Source organism: Triturus cristatus, chromosome 3_1, assembly GCF_964204655.1.
Source record: "Triturus cristatus chromosome 3_1, aTriCri1.1, whole genome shotgun sequence".
Taxonomy (NCBI): Eukaryota; Metazoa; Chordata; class Amphibia; order Caudata; family Salamandridae; genus Triturus; species Triturus cristatus.
Window position 1 is genome coordinate 123,690,885 of NC_140583.1, and position 19,001 is coordinate 123,709,885.

A 19,001-nucleotide genomic window follows, 5' to 3' on the forward strand; every position below is an offset into this window, starting at 1 on the left:
GTAGCCTCGAACACTACCCGTTAAAGTCAATGGGAAAAGTACCTGTAAGAAAAAGGCTGCAAAGGAGTACTAGGGGACCAGTCCGTCAGAACCCAATGGGGGGGGGGGGGGAGCTCAGCTTTTGATGGTCTCAGGGCTACAGGGACATTGTGCCGGACTGGGGAGCTTGAGTGTAGTGGTCCAGCAGGTCAATGAGCTAGACTCTTGACGGTTCTTGGTGTCAACGTGCTGTTAAGTTTTGGGGGCTGTGGTGTACCGACTGAACACAAACAAGTCTTGGTGCTTGCATCTGGCTTTGCTCTCTCTGGTATTGGTGAAGTGCGGCTCCTGGGAGCCCTGGCCGCTCCATACTTGGCAGGGAGATGGATCTGACCTCCTGAAGCTTGAAGACCTCTTTCTGGGGTGCAGCTCCCTCAGTGGGCCAGGAGGTCAACAGAACTGTGTACAGGGCAGCTGTAGTCTATGCCTGCTCGTGTCAGTGGCTCCTCCACTTCAAGGGAGATGTTGCAGGGTCGAGGAAGTTCAGGGCAGACCAGGGGGAAGCCAGGATATCAAAGGTGGCAGGGGCTTTGAAGCCCCTGGCCTTGATATGCCAGATCACTAGCCACTCTGCTGGAGGAGGTGTGAACACCTTCCATCAAAGCAGGCATTGTTTATTGCCTCAGAGCATGGCCTGTCACCTGCAGCGGCTCAAACGTGCCTGTGGTGGCAAGATGGACAATACCAGTCAACCAGCGCACTAGATGCTGGTAGGTTTTTCCGGGAGCACTTTTAAAGGTGCCCTTTGGGTGCATGTCATAATAAATCTAGTACTGGCAGAGTACAGATTTATTAAGACACGTTTTTTGATACCAAAAACCATAGGTTTAAGTAAAGCCATCATGTTGTTGGTAAACTGATAATGACCAGTGCCTAGTACATATACTTAATATGGCTTCCTGCTTCACTTGCACCATCTAGTAATTGAACTAGACAGCACAAGGGCATAACCGCTGGTGCAGATATGCCCTGACATATTATATAATGCACCCTGCCTTAGGGCACCAGGCCTGCTATAGGGATAGGGGTGGTGACTTTGGCTTGGCACAGAGTGAGTGTGCCATATTATTTTTTCACTCATGGTTTGCACCATTGTAGAAAGCTGAGTTTCTATTGCGGTAACCCCCCACGTTTTGCTAGATTTTTGTAGCACTTTCACTTGATGTGCCCTGGATCCCTGCCAATCAGGTTCCTAGGGCCTGTGTTCTTTCCCAAAACTGTACATTGGTGCTAACAATTGGCTCCCCTCTGGCCACATGTAACTCCCTTATAAACGGTACCATGGGTACTGTGACCAAGGAAGGCCTCTAAGGGCTGCATCACATATTATGCCACCCTTAGAGATCCTGTACCTTAACACACACCCACTGCCATTGCAGGCTGCGTGTTTTGGTGCAGAGAAAAATGAAGAGTCGACATGGCATACATACTTGTGTGCCATGCCTGCAACCCACTGCCTATGGTATAGGTAGGTCACCCCTCTAGCTGGGTGCACTATACTACTGGTGAGTTGCATGAGCAATGTATCCTACAGTGTCAAAGTCCATTTTTAGACATTGTAAGTGCAGTAAAGCCATAAAGAGTATATGGTCTGGAAGTTTTTTATTACGAACTCCAGAGCACCATAATGGTTTTACTGAATTCTTGGGAGTTTGGTCGCAAACCTCTCCGCATAATTAACCCACACTGATGCCCGTGTGGGATTTAATATACAATGCACTCAGAGGGCATCTTAGAGATGCCCCCTGAAAAACGACCAGCATCTGGTGGGGTTCCCTGACTGGTAAAACACCAGCCTGCCACCATCAGACATGGTTCTGGACCCCGGGGTGGGAATCTTTGCTCCCAGGGTTAAAAAACAAAACTTTCCTGGGCAGGGGTGTTCACACCTCCCCCAGGTCTGGAAGAGTCATTTGTGGCAGGGGAGCTGCAACTTGCTGCCTTTGTAACACTAGTGAATGAAGGAGTGGGGAGACCCATAATACCCTTGGAGACTTGGGCAATCAGTATAATTGCAGGTAAAGGTGCCTCCAAGGGATTTTCTTCCTTGCGCGTAATCAAGCATTCATAAACAATCAATGGTTGGAAGGTCTATCCAGTAACTTATATCAAGCTATTCCATAAATTAAACTAAATTATTTCAATTTGAACAAATCCAGCACAGATTATTCTACATGGGTGTAAACCTTTAAGAACATAGATTTATAATGAAGACCATTTTTAGAGGGTACAAAAAACTATTACATAAATATACATCCACACATAGTAACAGATTCAAGAATAATTCATTGTTATAAACATCTCATTGTTACTATATGTACCAATATATACACAAGGAAATTGTAACTGATTTAAACAGAAAAAAAAAATCCTATGGAGAATAATTCACAAAGAAAGTAGGTGCAATTGTAGACGTTTAAGTCTAGGTAGTGAAGACATCTGTTAGACCATCTTCAGGACGTTAAATTCATATGTTGAATGATCCTTTAAAAGACTACATAAATGACTTGAGGATGTAGTCTTAATAATTAAAATCGTATATTATACGTCAAACCGATAGCTAATGAATAGCTTTGAATATTCCTAGGCGGTCCCAAAAAAGTGCAACTCGAACGTGTTTGCAATCCTTCGTCGGTCCAGACAAAAACAATAATTCGATAACTGGCGTAGCAGGTCACTTTATTCCTTGACGGGACGGGCACTGCTTTGTATAACGGTTCGCTGTCTCTACAGTCGGCGTTCCCTTTGTAACACGACTACCAGCCTCTCCTGCTATCCTGTGGGCACCCACTCCTGTCTCACCCCCTTTTTGGCGGAAAGACCGACTGGAAAGATTAGAACAGCCCACAAGGTGCACCCACCTCTGCCAACCCCACCACGTAGGTGGGGGAGGCGAGGTGAAGCCCACTCTTCAGGACCATCCAGGCACTCCCAATCAGGATTAGGGATTGTGCCCACTCCCCCACATGGGGTGAGAACACCGAGGTTGTAGTCTCCCTAAGGTCAGTAGCCCATTGGCTACTGACCTCGAGACCCCTAAAATGCCCCCTAAATACAGAATTTAGGGGGCAGCCTGAACCAAGAAGGCAGATTCCCTCAACCTACGAAGAATAAAGGTGAAAGACGCCTAGCAGAGGAGACTGCAGAGAACTGACTTGGCCGCAGCCCTACTGGCCCGTGTGCAATGTCCAGAGATCCTGTGCCAGAAGTCTCCTTGGCCTGCAGCCAGCGACCTCCCGAACCCCTGGGTGGACTGACTGCCTTCAACAAAGACTGGCTCTCCTGTTCATAAGAATCCCCAAAGAAAGACTCCGAGCCTGCTGAGGACAAAGAAACCCGATGCCTGGAACCACCACTGCACCCGATGCCTACGGCCCTAGTCAGAGTGGCCCACTAGTCCCAGCAAGGTCCCCCAGCGCGCCAGAGTCTGAGTGTACTGTGAGTTGACCCCTTCAGTACTCTCCGACGTCACCTGCACCCTCTTCATGGAGACCTCCCCTCACCCCGCAAACTCAACTCTGTAAATCAGAACTCAAAAGGCACCCCTGCATCTGCCTGCCTTGCGCCCTGGAGAAGAGGACCTGAGGTGCACTTACGTCCCCGAGGCCACCTACTTACCTGCCCAGCTGTTGAATTACCCCCCCCCCCCCCCCCCTCAGCACCTTGTGTGCTAAATTATATCCCCTTTTGCCCTGAGCTAAACTCTAGGAGCTTTGCTCTCAGATCCAAGTGGTGTGCCCGTATGCAGCCACCAAACTGAGCCTCCTATCCCCCATTGGATAACATTGGGCGTCGATTACTCATCTTTAAACTGATAACCTGATTTTCTTCCATAGAACTGCATTGCCTGTTCTGTGGAAAAGGTTCTGTGTGGAGTTGAAAATTGTATGAAAACCTTAAACTGTGTGTTTCCAAAAACTGGGTTACTTACCTTTTATCTAGGAAATGACCCAGTGTGATATCTAGGCATATCACACTGAGTAGAAAAAGTAAACCTGAGAGAAACCCTGAAAAGTAATCAAAAATAATGCAAAGGTAATTACAACTGTATTTGAACATTTTTGGAAACCTGTAAGAAAAGTCAATATTCATCCGGCTTACTTTTTAACAATCTGTCTTGAAAAGTACAACCATATTTACTTGTGCCAAGTCTTGCTTGGTTCTATAAATAATTATACAACAAAGAAATATTTTTGATACAAACAATTGGTCTGCGTTCAGTCTTTGAGTGTGTGGCATCATTTCTTGCCTGCTTGTGCACAATAAATGCTCAACACTACACTCTGATAAAGTTTTACTGCTCGCCCACACTACCACAAATGGAGAGTAAGGTATTATCTATTTTTACCTCTAAGCATTTGGCTATCCACTGGACTATGCACCCTATCCCTTACTTTGGGATAGTATATACAGAGCCAGCTTGCTACAAACATGGCATGCAGTCTAAAATGGCAGCCTGCATGCAATTTGTATGGGGGCTCTTTAGGGTGGCATAATAAATTCTACAGCCCTTAGTACTCATGGCCCAGTGCACATAAGTCAAAAAAACATCAGTACCTGTGGCAAAAAGTGGGGGTCACCATGACTAAAAAGGACACTTTTCTACAATTAGTTACCACTCCATCAGACAGGGAATCCAATAGGCTGGATACCTTTGGCAAAAAAAAATTCTCTTCTCAGTGGTGTGGAATTTAATAAAATATCAACTTGTCCATAGGACAGGTTGCTTCTTAAATCTACATGTTCTGTAACAGAATCCACTTGCCCCTTTGGTGCCATGTAGTGCAGCGACAAATTATGGCATCAATATTATATATAAGAGCTCTGATATAGCTTTTCTGATTATGCCAAGGCTCACCCCATAGTAGTGTTTGAATACTTGCAATCCCTTTATGTTGACAAGTTTCCGCAAATCTACATACTGGGGCTGAAGATAGTGGTAAGCAAAAGTCCCAGTGTTAGAAAGGCCTTCTGAGTCTGTGCAAACCTACTAACTTGCATGTTTTAAGGGTTTTCAACAACTCTACTCTAATCTTTTCCCATACTGAGAAATGTTGGAAATTTACTCCCGACAATGGCAGACATAAACCTTCTCCCAGAGTTGGGTTAAAAAGTGGTTGGAGGAAGAGTGAACTTGCAAACGCTCAGATGAGCAAACCTACACATGCATTTTTGCTCATTATAAAATGCAGTTCACAAATATTTTCTAGGACTATTATTTCTGGTCCTACTTCTGTAAATTATTGGGAATTCATGAAGGCTGTATAGCCGCACTTAATGCAAGAACATATACCATGAGTGCACTTTTGAGACTTTCTTTAATAATTGGCCCTTAATTTGTTCTGGCTTTGACTGTGACCTTTTGTGTTTATATTAAAGTTTTGTCTCTCTCTCTGTATCGGCTGGCTTTACTGTGAGTGACAACAGCATTCTGCTCTTTCACAAGGAGAATATCTGCACACAAAGTAGTTTTGTTCAGTGCCAGTTACTACTTTGGCAGTGCGTGCTTTTTGAGACCAAAAAACAATTTTCGCTTTTGTCAATGTTTGTTATAATGGCAAGGGCCCAGCACCTCCCACACTAATAAGGTTTTACAAAAACCATGCCAAAACAAGTCACACATTGACAAAACTAAAAGGCGAACCACCAATTTCAGACCTACTGGCTTTGCTAATGCTTGTTTATTTTTGTTTCCCATAATCTTGAAACTGGTTACACTGATTTTCCATTATGAATATTTTTGGAAACTACTAGCATTCATCAACACATGTTACTAAATGATGCTGCAAAGAAATGGTACCTGGAATTTTACAGTAGTTTGGCAAAACGTTATTTTCCTTCTTGCATTTTTTATTTTGAAAGTAAAGGATCATTGATCTTGCTTTCAAGCTTCAGAAAATATTTGCATCAAATCAGAGAGCATTATACATAGCCTCACATTGCTAAACTTTGAAAACGTGTACACATTTTGTATTCTGGAACCACTGTTACAAGTGCAGTCGGAGCTTACAACATTAACTTAGCACGCTCACCCTAATAATAAAGGCTTTCAATTAATGAACCATAAATACAAGTTTGAACAGCATTAACATATGGGCAAAAATATTACCTTAACTGCAGACAGTGCCCTTTCCCGATCCATAATGTGGTACTGCAAACTGGCAGACAAAGGGTTTGTTCTGGTGGGGGTTGGGCCTACTTGTCCCAAGGACAAAATGCACATGAAAACTGGTTGCCCTTGACCCCAAACAATATGTCCTGGGCGTCGGGCTATAGGAATTCCACATACCTGCTTCTGCCAGCCTTGCACTGCGGTCGGTGCACACCATGTGCCTTCGGGGAGATATTCCCAAACAATGTGGGATTCGGTAGTGAAAGTGCTACCTATAGTCTCAGAGGAAGCCCAAACCATACTCACTCTCCCAAGCTATTGCTGACTGTAGAGATACAGCAAAGTTCACCATATGATGTGGACTAGACACAACCGACTCTGGGTAGAGCAATTTTTTTTGCAATAGACTTGCGACTCTACGCCTTGCTGAGAACCACTGACTTTTCAGGGGATTTCCAAGCCTCGCTTATGGACATGCCCTTTGTCTCTTGTCTTTTTGGGGAGAGGACTGAGTCTGTGCTGGACCGCTTTAATGACAGCAGGGCTACGGCAATGTCGTTGGGCTTCTCTTTGGGCCCCTTGCGTTCATGCTATCCCAGCCATCATGAACGATAGGCTTCCTAGCCTTTTGTGGCCGAGGATGCGGTTTCCATAGCCCATGTGGGACAGGTAGAGGTCGGGCCAGTCTACCACAACCCTTCTAAACCTCCTGAGCTCCCCTATCCCCCAGCCTCCAAACCCCGTTAGTTTGTCTCGTGACCATCCTTTTCATCCAGTGGAGGGGGTTGGGAGAGACAAGATAATGTTCAAGTCTTTGTGCATTGTCTTTAAAGCACTAAATAGACTTGGACCTAAACCTCTGCAGAGGATCTTCGGGTGGTATTCACTGGCACGCAGCTTACGATCCTCTTCAGCCAACCTGGTCAAGATCCCGAGGATAAAGAGATCTACAATAGGGGGGGGTGGCGAGCGTTTGGCGTGGCAGCTGGCCCACCTTTGGAACAGCCTTCCTTTGGAGTTGAGGCAAAGGCAGGACCTACTGTCGTTTCGAGAGAAAGTCAAGACCTGGCTCCTTCCTAGAGCATAATCCCCACAAGCATCTTACTAGTATCTTAGCGCCAGGATGCCCGTGGGGTTACAGCGCGCTTTATAAATGTCGATACAAATACAAACCATCACCTGCACCACCGACGGTCTGTAGCATTGGCACATTGGGTTTTGCAAATCGTCCAAAGCGGCTACTCCCTCCTCTTTGTAGCCAGCCCACCACCCATGAAACACACTTACAACAAGTTGATGTAGGACCACCTCTCCTTGCTACTTAAGGAATTGCTGGCTCCATTGGCCAAGTGAGCCAAAGAGAGGGTGCAGGCATCAGACGTAACCCATGGTAGCTACTACCGCTACTTTCTTGTGGCTAAGAGGGAAAGATTACTTTGTTCTATCCTAAACCTGCACCTTCTCAGTCTTCCTGAAAAAGGAGAAATTAAAAATGCACACACTTGCGCAAGTTCTGTCTGCCCCGGACCCCGGAAGACTGGATTGGTAGTGTTAGACATACAGGTTAGGGTTCATGGTGGGCCAAAAGCACTTTCAGTTTGCCATGCTCCCCTTCGGCCTTCGCAGCGTCAGGTGTGCACAAAAGTGATGGCGATGGTTGCCGGCAATCTGCGGAGGTAAGGGGTTCCAGTTTTTCCATACCTCGATGATTGGCTGTTGAAGAAGCTGTTACCAAAGGTTTCAGCCTCCATCCTGGATTTCTATGCGACTGAACCTGAGGTTGTTGGGCCTTATGGTTTTTCTGCATCCTTCTTGTAACTCATGCCCATTGGCATATGTAGGTTCTGCATCAGGGAAATCTCTGACATGGTCCAGATCTCAGATGGAACTACAAAATAATCTGCAGTGGTGACAGACTAGCCGCAATTGGGTGAATGGCAGATCTCTCTCCCTTCCCTAATCAGAGCTGATTGCGTGGCCATCTGGTAGGGATGGGGTTCAGAGGACTGGTATCTGGCAGCATCCGGGCTCCACATCAACATGCTGGTGCTTGGAGCAATCCGACTTGCATTGCAAGCCTTTATACTCTCCAAGGTAAGGCTAGTGCAGATGTTCATGACAAAACCACCGCCATGTGGTACTGCAACAAACAGTATGGGGTGGGGTCGCGAACCCTTTGTCAAGAGGCTTTACGTCCCTGCACATGGCTGGAAAGCTGGGGCATTTCCCTGGTGGTAACAGCTGGCAGGTTCTCTGAACGCCAGAGCAGACAAACTTAGCTGAAGATGCCTAGCAGATCATGAATGGCTTCTTCACCCGGTGGTGGTGCAATTCTCCTTTTAGCAGTGGGGAGAGCTTTGGTTGGGTCTGTTCACCACCGCCGAGAACTTGCAATGTCCGCAGTTCTGCAAGCTTTGAGTCTCCAAGGCGACTCTCGCTTAGAGGCACTTTTAGTCTTGAGTGGAGCTCTGGCATCCTGTATGCCTTTCCTACCTAGAGTTCTCAAGAAGAGCAGGAACGACTGGGCCCTCGTTTTTATTGTGGCTTCAGATTGGACACATGGACACAGAGTATAGTGTCCAGAGGTGGTGCGCATGACTATTGATCCCCGATCATGCTGTCTCAGCAATATGGAAGGGTCCTGCACCTGAACCTGCGCACCGTCTACCTCCATGTGTGGAGATTGAGCGGTGACAGTTGACAGCTTCTTACCAAAGTCTGTGATGCTCTTCTGGCAGCCAGGTCGTCCCTCCAAGTCAGTATGCGCCTGACGAGATAAGTTTGTTGCATGGTATGATCCTAACATCGACCCTCTTACTGCAGCTCTCTAAGAATCTTTGGTTTGCTGTATTGTTGGCCCAGCAGGGTATAGTTGAAGTTTATCGATTATCCCTTTCGGCAGTTTTGCAGTTGAACTAACTAACCTTCTTTATTCAAGTCACCTGTTGTGGCTAGCTTTCTTAAAGGCTTTTTAGCACATGTTTACTCATTCAGCATGCCCAAGTGGGATCTAAATATTTTTCTAACCTTCTTAATATGTGCATCCTTTGTGCCTCTGCACAATTGCCCATTTAGGCAATTGACCATCAAAACTGCCTTTCTAGTGGCATTAACATCGGCCAGGAGGGTCAGCTAATTGCAGTTACTGTAGGTGCACCCTTCCTACACCACCATCTAACAGACAAGTTGGTCCTCCTTCCTGACGAAAGTTGTAACTCCCTTCATTGTAGGCCAGTACATCACCTTGCCTTCCTCTGCTTCACCTCACCCTTCCAAAGAGGAGGAGAGACTCCACTGTCTGGACCCAAAAAGAGCGTAGTAGTTCTACTTTCATTGCACAAAAGAGTTCCGGGTGAATGATCAACTCTTCTTGGGGTCAGTAGAAGCAAAGGAAGCGAATGCTGTGCATAAACCAACCATCTCAAGATGGATAATACTCTGCATCAACATTTGATACGCATTGGCCTATAAGCAAACCCTTGAGTATTTGCATGCTCATGGCGCCTGATCCAAGGCTGTGACCACCATTATCCTGTGGAACCCCTCTCTTGGCCATTTGTCAGGCCGCAAGGTGGACATCCTTGCACACGTTTACCAAACAGTACTGCTGGGACAGTCCGGTCCATCGCTGCCCGTACTTCGCCCGTTCGGTCCTACAGGACTTTGTGATTTAAATTTCCTTTGCAGATTCACCCCTGGGATTAGTTGCTTGGGTATCTATTTTAAGGGATCTGCACCTAGTAGTCTGTCAGATGAACAAGTTACTTACCTTTGGTAACGCCTTATGTGGTACAGGCTCTATCAAGTAGCAGATTACTGACTAGTCCTCCAATGCTCACCACTTTGTGAGCTGATTGTTGTGTAAGGGACAGCCTTTTCAGGTCCTAGTATTTCACAACAGTGGTCAGTTCTCATTGTGGCTCTACGGTCCTGGCGTGGAAAGCCATAAAAAAATCTGCAGTTGGGGTGGCGCCTATATAGGTACTACCCATATCATTTCCAGCGCAGACTACCCACTGCTGTGTTGACTAACTATGTCACCTACCAGTGAGCAGGGGTACAGCTCAAAAACATTCAGATCCAGTATACCTGAGGAATTTTCTACGGTAAGGAATCAACAGCTAGATAGTCTCTACTGAATAAAGCATTACTGTAGGTTAATAACTTGTTGTGATGTTCCATTTAAAGATGCTGATCAGAGCTTGTTATTCTGTCGCTTACTACACGAAGTTATTTTTATGACTTTACAATCACACCTTTGTTCTGTCCTCTTCCCTGTAACACAACTGTCTCTACCATCTACTGTGAATTTTAAATTCAAAAAGGATACTTGGCTCGTTTAGCCTTTTCTTTTTAGATTATAAAGTTTGTTCACCAGTGATCTCTAGTTTTAAGAATTTGCAACATATTAACCTACAAAATGTAGTGTCTGTACAATTTACAGTTTCGAGGGCACATCTTTGGTCATACCAGTTTTGTTTTATTGAGCATAATTGTTTTTATGGCTTATCTTTTAAATTCCCGTCTTTGCCTCATAATTGCCCAAGCTCAAAAGGCATTGAAGGTAAAATCATTTTTTTCCTGTATTGATTTTAAATAAGTGTATTTTCGTAAATTAATTCTGCAGGCTAGACAAAGAGAAAAAATGAATGAAGAGCATAACAAACGTTTATCAGACACCGTTGACAAGCTGCTATCTGAATCTAATGAGAGGCTACAACTTCACCTTAAGGAAAGAATGGCTTCCCTGGAAGATAAGGTATATTATAATTGATATTATACTGGGATCTCAATGTAAATATTTTCATTCCCTGAGGTGCATGTAAATTGGTGAACAATTTGAAAGTAACTAAAAAAGAGCATAGCTAACCAGAGTTCAATTTTCTTTCGGTTAGTAAACTGTTTCATAGTTTGTTTGCTTTTGTGTTGTACTTGTTCCTGGAAGAGCCCTCGTCCCCTTATTTTCTATTCCCAGAACCCAGTATTTTAAATTCCTTTTCATAGCTTAGCTAATATTATCTTACACCTGCTTCAGAATGGATACTTGATTGTTGAAAAGCGGATGAATATCTATTGAGTTTGTATAGGGCTACGAGAAAACAATTTTTCGCTATGCACTGCTAGCCAGAGTTCCACCACTGTTAAACGATATGATAATAAATTAAAGTAAGCTATGTTATCCTGCAGTCAAGTTTCGGGCATGTGGAACATCTTTAGCTAGGTATGTCTATAACCACAATCTTATGTTTAATAGTGCTAAACATATAATAGGTTAAGTGACTTAGAAGTTTACAAAAAGCAAAGTGCTGTTGGATGGAAAGCTGGGACTAACCGATCGTTTCAGCATGACATCGTACAGTATGGCAGTAATGCTTATTTTATTAGATAACAGCTGATCCTTTATTACTCTTGACTACCTGATGTTCATATGAACTTGTAGTTGGAAAAATAATTCCAATATGAATTTGCGTGCCAATTTGACCATAAGTATATATTGTTTTGTATGCCTTTTTAGAGTTAAATCAGATCTTTACTGAATAATGGAAAAGTAGAGAGCCCTTCAGTCAAGAACTAGGAAGTGCAATATTGAAAAGTAGGATACACTTGGAGTCTTTTAGTGAGCTGAGGGTGTATGGATGTCATGTTGGTAGTGTGGTTTATTAAGGCAGAAAGTGATAGTTTCAGAAGTAATTGCATGACGGAAGACTCCCCAAATTGATGTGCTTGCTTTGACTATAGTGAATATTGGATTAAAGACATCTAATGACAAACAACCTGCTGCTTTTGATTTTTGTTTTTCTTGCCGTTTTTGTTGGGTAATTATCAGATGATAACATGCTGTTTAGGACACATGCTATCAAAGTCACAACAATAATGCCTATTTCATATAAGGGAGGGAAAATAGAAAATGTTGCTTGATCATATGATTGTGAGATTTGGCTTTCTTATGTAGCTTTTTGCATAGCCCATTCCAATGTGCATAAACAGACCCTATAGAAAAGGTAACGCGTGAAAGATTAAAATGTAGTAATATGTTCTATCAAGTCCCAACTTTCAGTTAACTATCATTTAATTCTGTGGAGAACAGATGTATCTTCTGCAGAATGACTGAAGTTTTTGCTGTGATGTCCTTAAGTTTCTAATTTGAATGTCTAAATTACATTATTTTAGAATGCTCTTATACGAGAAGTTGAACATGCAAAGAAATTAATCGAGGAAACTCAACATGAAAAGGTATGTTGCTTGTTGATGTTGGTCATGTGAAAGATTTCATATTGTTTTTAAAGACTAGTTTTTCTGCAGGTGTCTAATTCTGGTTTAGTGCCAGTAAATATGGCATTTATTAGCAGTAGTCCTTAACTGTTCAGAGAACTTATTCTCAGCACAGAAGTCTCACTGTTTTTCTTGGGCCTCTTCAAGCCTTCTATTTGACTTGTATTTGTGTGCTATTATAGTGATGTGGTGGTTTTCAGCAACCCTTTAGTTTAATACTGTCTATTTACAATAATTAAGTGATTTTGTAAATGCAAGGGTCGAGGCATATGAGCTGCAGATTATACACTGTGCATAGATGGCCATCTGGTGTTGGGCCCGGATGTTTGCAGTTTGTTTTTCTTCTTGGACAGTCTTTGGAAGTCACGAGTTCGATGATGACTCCTTCGGTCCGTACTGCGCATGGGCTTCGGCTCCATCCTCAGATTGTTTTTTTCCGCCATCGAGCTCGGATGTAATACTTCGTGCTCCGGCTTCGAACCTTTCCAGTTCGACCTTCGACGAAAAATCCTCGTCCATCGAGATTCTTCAGACGAAAATCGGCTTCTTCATCTCTCTCTTCGGCACTTCCTCGATTCCAGGCATCGGCAGCGGACTTCGGGCCTATCTCGACTCCGGTCTCGGCCGATAGAAAGGACTCCCTTCAAGAAGTGCCCAAAATGTGGGTCTAAATTTCCCCACACCGATCTCCATCAGTTGTACAACCTCTGCCTCTCTCCTGAACACGAGGCCCGAGACTGCCCCGCCTGCAAGTCTTTTCGATCGAAAAAGACCATTCGGGATGGACGAGCTCGACGCACCATGGCGCACTCATCGACCTCGGCTCCACCTGACATCTTCGGAGAAGACACAGGAGCTTCGGGACAGCAGCACAACGAACAGGAGGACGACGTCTTCAGCGCTTCCGAAGCCGACGACTCCGACGTGGAGGAGATCACACCGGCGCAGAGGGTTGTGAGTACTCTACCCCCTCCCGCGCCCATACCGAAAGAGACTCCGGTTACCCCTTCGCCTCCGGGCCTAGGGAAAACCAAGCATACCGCTTCCATCACCCCACTTTCGGGCCCGGTGAAAAAGCATCACAAGTCTCCTGGCGGCTCTGGCTCGAGCCAGCCTCCTAGCGGCGCCGAAAAACACCCTTCGGCACCGAAGAAAACAAGTTCCGTTCCGAAGCCATCGGTGTCGAAACCTGGCCTCTCGGTGCCGACCAAACATAAGTCCCTCGGCACCGACGCTTCCGTGTCAAAGCCTGCCTCCGCGCCGAACAAAAAATCGGAGGCCCCGAGAAAGCATGGCGCGGATAAACCAACGAAGCCCTCGGTTCCGAAAACATCGGCACCGGTAGAGGAATCGGTGCCGGAGGAGCTTTTCACACCAGATCCTCTTCAAAAGACTTTAACAAAGGATCCAAAGACTGGACATTTAACTTTGTCTTCCAAGAAATGACATTTAGACAAGCCAACTCCTCCACCACCAAAACGGAAGGACTCTGCCACATCCCCATTCAGAGTACCCTCCCCACCACCTCCACCTCCTCCATCTCCGCCCCCACCTTCTCCACCATTGCCGCATCGCTCTCCAACCCCGTCTCCAGACCCTGATGACCAAGGGGATCCATTCTATGATCCAACAGATGCGCCGCAGGACCCCACTCCTCCGGGAACACCTGACCCATGGGAGGATTATCACAATCCAGATGTCCCAGATGTGCCTCAGGATGATCTTTATCCATCCAGGCCATCTCCACCAGAGGACTCCCTGGGGTTCCACCACCTCTTACAACGGGCGTCACATTATCATGGGGTGGAGTTACACAGTGATCCAGTTGAGGAAGACTTCCTACTTGACACGTTTGACATAGCAGACAAATCTACCGCTATATTACCCATGCTTAAAGGGGTGACCAAACATGCGACAGAGGTTTTAAAAGACCCCGTCAGAGCTAGGGTCTTAAACCCCAGAATCGAAAAGAAATACAAGGCAGCCCCCACAGATCCTGCCTATATTAAAGGACCTGCGCCCCTAGACTCATTAGTGGTATCCACAGCTAGGAAGTGCTCCAATTCTCAGTCATCTGGTGAAGCTCCGCCACCCGATAAGGAGTCCAAACTCTTAGACGCGTCAGGCAAACGCACTGCCTCGCAAGCTGCCAATATGTGGCGCGTCGCCAACACGCAAGCGTTGCTGGCGCGGTACGACAGAGCACACTATGATGAGCTGGAGGTTCTTATGCAACACCTCCCAGAGAAATATAAAAATAAGGCTAATGAACTGATACAAGAGGGAAAGATTATTACCAACACCTCTATTAAATGTGCCCTTGACCTAGCAGACACAGCTTCCAGGGCTATAAACACCAGTGTTCTGCTTCGCCGCCACGCCTGGCTCAGGATCTCAGGCTTTAAACCAGAGGTCCAAGCGTCTATACTAAACCACCCTTTTGACCAACAACACTTATTTGGCCCAAAAGTAGACGAAGCCCTGGAAAAAATGAAGAAGGATACAGATACGGCGAAGTCTATGGGAGCACTACAATCACACACCCCTAGACGCTCCTTTCGCCGTTCCTCCTTTCGAGGCTCTGGCAGAGGTTACTCTTCCGATAACGCCTCCACGTCCTACAAGTCCCCTCCTCAAAATACCTTCACAAAGGGCTATCAAAGAGGTGGATATCGAGGAAACAATAATAAAGGCAGGGGCAAAACCAACACCGCCCGTTCTGCCACACCGCCCACACAATGATTTTCCCCCGCTCCCCCCAGACCATTCCACTCCGGTCGGGGGCAGACTACAAGACTTCCTTCAAACCTGGGAGACCATAACATCAGACAAATGGGTGACCCAAATTATTCGGTCAGGGTACTGTCTCGAACTAATTTCTACCCCCCCAAATATTCCACCCAGACACCGTGCGATGTCACAAGAACATACCACACTTCTGAAACAAGAGGTACTCTCCCTCCTGCAAAAACAAGCTATAGAGCAGGTCCCCGTCAATCAGCAAAATTTAGGGGTCTACTCTCTGTACTTTCTAATACCAAAGAAAGACTAGACCCTATGGCCCATTCTAGACCTCCGGCCTCTAAATGCATATATCCATTCAGACCATTTTCACATGGTAACTCTCCAACAAGTTCTCCCACTCCTCTGTCAGGGCGACTTTCTCACTACACTGGACTTGAAAGACGCATACTTTCATATTCCAATACACCCTGCTCACAGAAAGTACCTCCGATTTGTGGTGGACGGCCAACATTATCAGTTCAAGGTTCTCCCCTTCGGGGTCACAACCGCACCACGGGTGTTTACCAAATGCCTGGCAGTAGTGGCGGCACACCTCAGAAGACAGAACATTTACGTCTTCCCCTATCTGGACGACTGGCTCATAAAAGCCGCTTCCTACCACTAGTGTGTGCAGCATACAAACACTACCATTCAACTACTCCACCAGCTAGGCTTCACGGTGAACCACCAAAAGTCCCACTTGATACCGTCTCACACAATACAATACCTCGGTGCCACTATAGACACCTCAAGAGCCATAGCCTATCCCAACTCAGCCAGAATCGCAAGCATACAAGCCTTGCGCCAAAGATTCCTTCTTCAGCACTCTCCCAGCAAGAGTGTTCATGAAACTAATAGGGATGATGGCATCTTGCATCTTCATAGTGCCTCATGCAAGACTTCACATGCGTCCATTCCAAGAGTGCCTAGCACGCCAGTGGAACCAGGCCCAGGGACAGCTGACGGATCTGGTGTTGGTGGACGGTCGCACCCATCGCTCTCTGCAGTGGTGGAATACCACAAACCTTTCCAAAGGGTGACCGTTCCTGGACCCGGTTCCTCAGGTGATTCTAACAACAGACGCATCGCTCTCCGGCTGGGGAGCGCACCTATTACACCTCACAGTGCAAGGTGTATGGACGCCACAACAGAGGTTACTCCACATCAACCATCTGGAGTTATTGGCGATCTTTCTAGCCCTGAAATCGTTTCAGAAACAAATCTCAGCCAAGGCAGTCCTCATTCGCACAGACAATATGACTGCAATGTATTGTATTCAAAAACAGGGGGGGGGGGACACTCTCCCCAGCTCTCTCGCTTAGCACAGAGCATATGGAGATGGGCAATCCCACAAAAAATCTTTCTCCTGGCACAACACGTCCCAGGTATACAAAACACCATGGCAGATCTGCTCAGCAGACAAACGCAGCAAATGCACAAATGGGAACTGCATCCACAAGTTCTTCACCCATTCTTTCACAAGTGGGGGCATCCTCAGATAGAGCTCTTCGCCACCCACGAAAACAAAAAATGCCCAAGCTTCGCCGCCAGATACCCACACCCATTGTCCAAAGGCAATGCGATATGGATGAACTGGTCAGGCAAATTTGCATACGCCTTTCCACCTCTCCCGCGAATTCCATTAGTGGTAAGGAAGCTACAACAGCACTCCCTCACACTCATTCTGGTAGCCCCAACATGGGCCAGGCAGCCGTGGTACACCACACTACTACAGCTCTCGGTGGTACCACATCAAAAACTGCACCTGTCCCCATGCCTCCTAACCCAGAACCATGGAGAAATCAGGCACCCGGACCCAGCTCAGCTCAACCTTGCGATCTGGCTCTTGAAATCTTAGAATTTGGATACCTTAAACTTCCCCCTGATTGCATGAACATTATCAAGGAAGCCAGACGTCCTACCACTCGAGCATGCTATGCCGCAAAGTGTTAATGTTAATCCGCACTTTTTGAGCGCACGGCTACCCCAGAAGGGTGTCCCGGCGCTTTGGCAAAGTGACCCAAAGAAACACGAAACCAAAGGCACAAAAACCTACTACCGTCACACTAGGTTACTTAGTAAAAAGCAGAGTTTTCAACTCCTTCCTGAAAGCCAGGAGATTACTCGCTTTCCGAAGGGAGAGTGGGAGCTCATTCCACAAGCAGGCTGTCGCGTACTGGAAGGAGCGACCTCCCATCCGAACACGTTTGACCACAGGCACCACCGTTTTAGCCTGGTCCGCCGACCTCAGCAGCCTCCGCGGTACATAGAAGGCAATACGCTTCCTCAGAGAGTAAGGGCCAATCGCATGAAGGGCTTTAAATGCCAAAGTGAGGAGCTTAAATCTAATTCTCCCCAAAATTGGGAGCCAGTGCAGCCTAGCCAGAAGCGCAGAGGCACTAGCTCTCCTGGGCAACCCATAGATAGCTCTGGCCGCCGAATTCTGGACAATCTGCAGTCTAGATAACAGGTACTTAGGTAGGCCTGCAAAAAGAGCATTTGCATAGTCCAGGCGGGAGCCCACAAGCGCCTGGACTACCTTCCTACGATACTGCAGTGAGAGTAGGGGAAAAAATTTCCTAAGCATCTTAAGGATGCTGAAACATTTCCCTGCTAATCCCAGGATGTGTGGACGAAAGGATAGATCATCGTCAAACACCACTCCGAGATTTTTTACCTGGGATGATGGCTTCTCTGGGGGGACATGTCCTGTGGCCACCATGTCTTCCAGCCCGGATCAGGGGCACAGCCGAAAAAGAGCAGCTCAGATTTGTCTGAGTTGCATTTCAGGCTGTGCCGCCGAAACCACGCAAAGACTGCACTCAGGCAGTCCTTGATTCTGCCGCCGCTAAAGGCCTCTCCCTTCCTGCAAGTGAACAAGAGCTGGGTGTCATCAGCGTATGAGATGACCCGGGCCCCGAACGCCTCCGCTACCTCCGCAAGAGGGGCCATGTATATGTTAAAGATGGTGGGGCTCAGGATAGAACCCTGAGGCACCCCCACCTCCAGCGGAAGCATTTCGGCCGAGAACGGCGGGGCCCAGATCACCTGTCGGCGGTCGGCAAGAAAGGATTGAAACCAATCCAACACCGTCCACCGCAGACCAATCTCCCTAAGTCTTGAGAGAAGGCCTGCGTGTGGGACGGTGTCGAATGCCGCCGATAGGTCCAACATAACTAACATAGCCTTTCCCCCATGATCGAGCGTCTCCCTGATGGCGTCGGTGACCTCAACCAGAGCCGTCTCCGTGCTGTAATTCGTACGAAAGCCGGACTGGGAGTCATGCAGCAGTTTGTTGTTCTCAATAAAGGTGGTCAGAGTATGCTGAACATGTTTCTCCAACACCTTCGCCAGAGCAGGGAGGAGGGAGATTGGTCTATAGTTAGCGCATTGCAGGGGGTCGAGCAGAGGCTTCTTAATCAGCGGCAGAATAAGTGCGTGTTTCCATTGGCATGGAACCACCCCGGAGCTCAATGAGAGATTAAGCAGGGGGTTCAGCAGACTGTTCACCGCCGAAGCCACCTTGCCCAAGCATTTCGCCGGACAAACATCCAAAGGCGAACCAGATTGCAGCCTGGATAGCAGCTCAAGCGATGTCTCACAGGACAACTGGGGAAAAGCATGTAATAAAGGACCAGTTTCAGCCTGCAAGGGTGCTAAATAGGTCAACTTGTCCCCTAACACAACGTCAGCCGATTGAAAATCCACCGTTGGAAAAGTGGCCTGAATCTTTGTGATTTTAGTTACAAAAAAATCGGCGAGCTGTTTGATCCATTCTTCCGAATGAGAATGG

The 19,001-nt window shown here is 46.6% G+C and overlaps 1 protein-coding gene across 18 annotated transcripts in view; it reads left to right on the plus strand.

The window, feature by feature from the left end:
• PPFIA1 (PPFI scaffold protein A1) overlaps nucleotides 1-19,001 on the plus strand; it is a 775,827-nt gene that overhangs the window by 392,488 nt on the left and 364,338 nt on the right. For all 18 annotated transcript variants that reach the window (XM_085643557.1, XM_085643540.1, XM_085643545.1 and 15 more), the window contains exons 11-12: nucleotides 10,779-10,910; nucleotides 12,323-12,385. In XM_085643557.1, coding sequence (XP_085499683.1) covers nucleotides 10,779-10,910; nucleotides 12,323-12,385 — 195 coding nt within the window. The remainder of the gene's footprint in view (nucleotides 1-10,778; nucleotides 10,911-12,322; nucleotides 12,386-19,001) is intronic.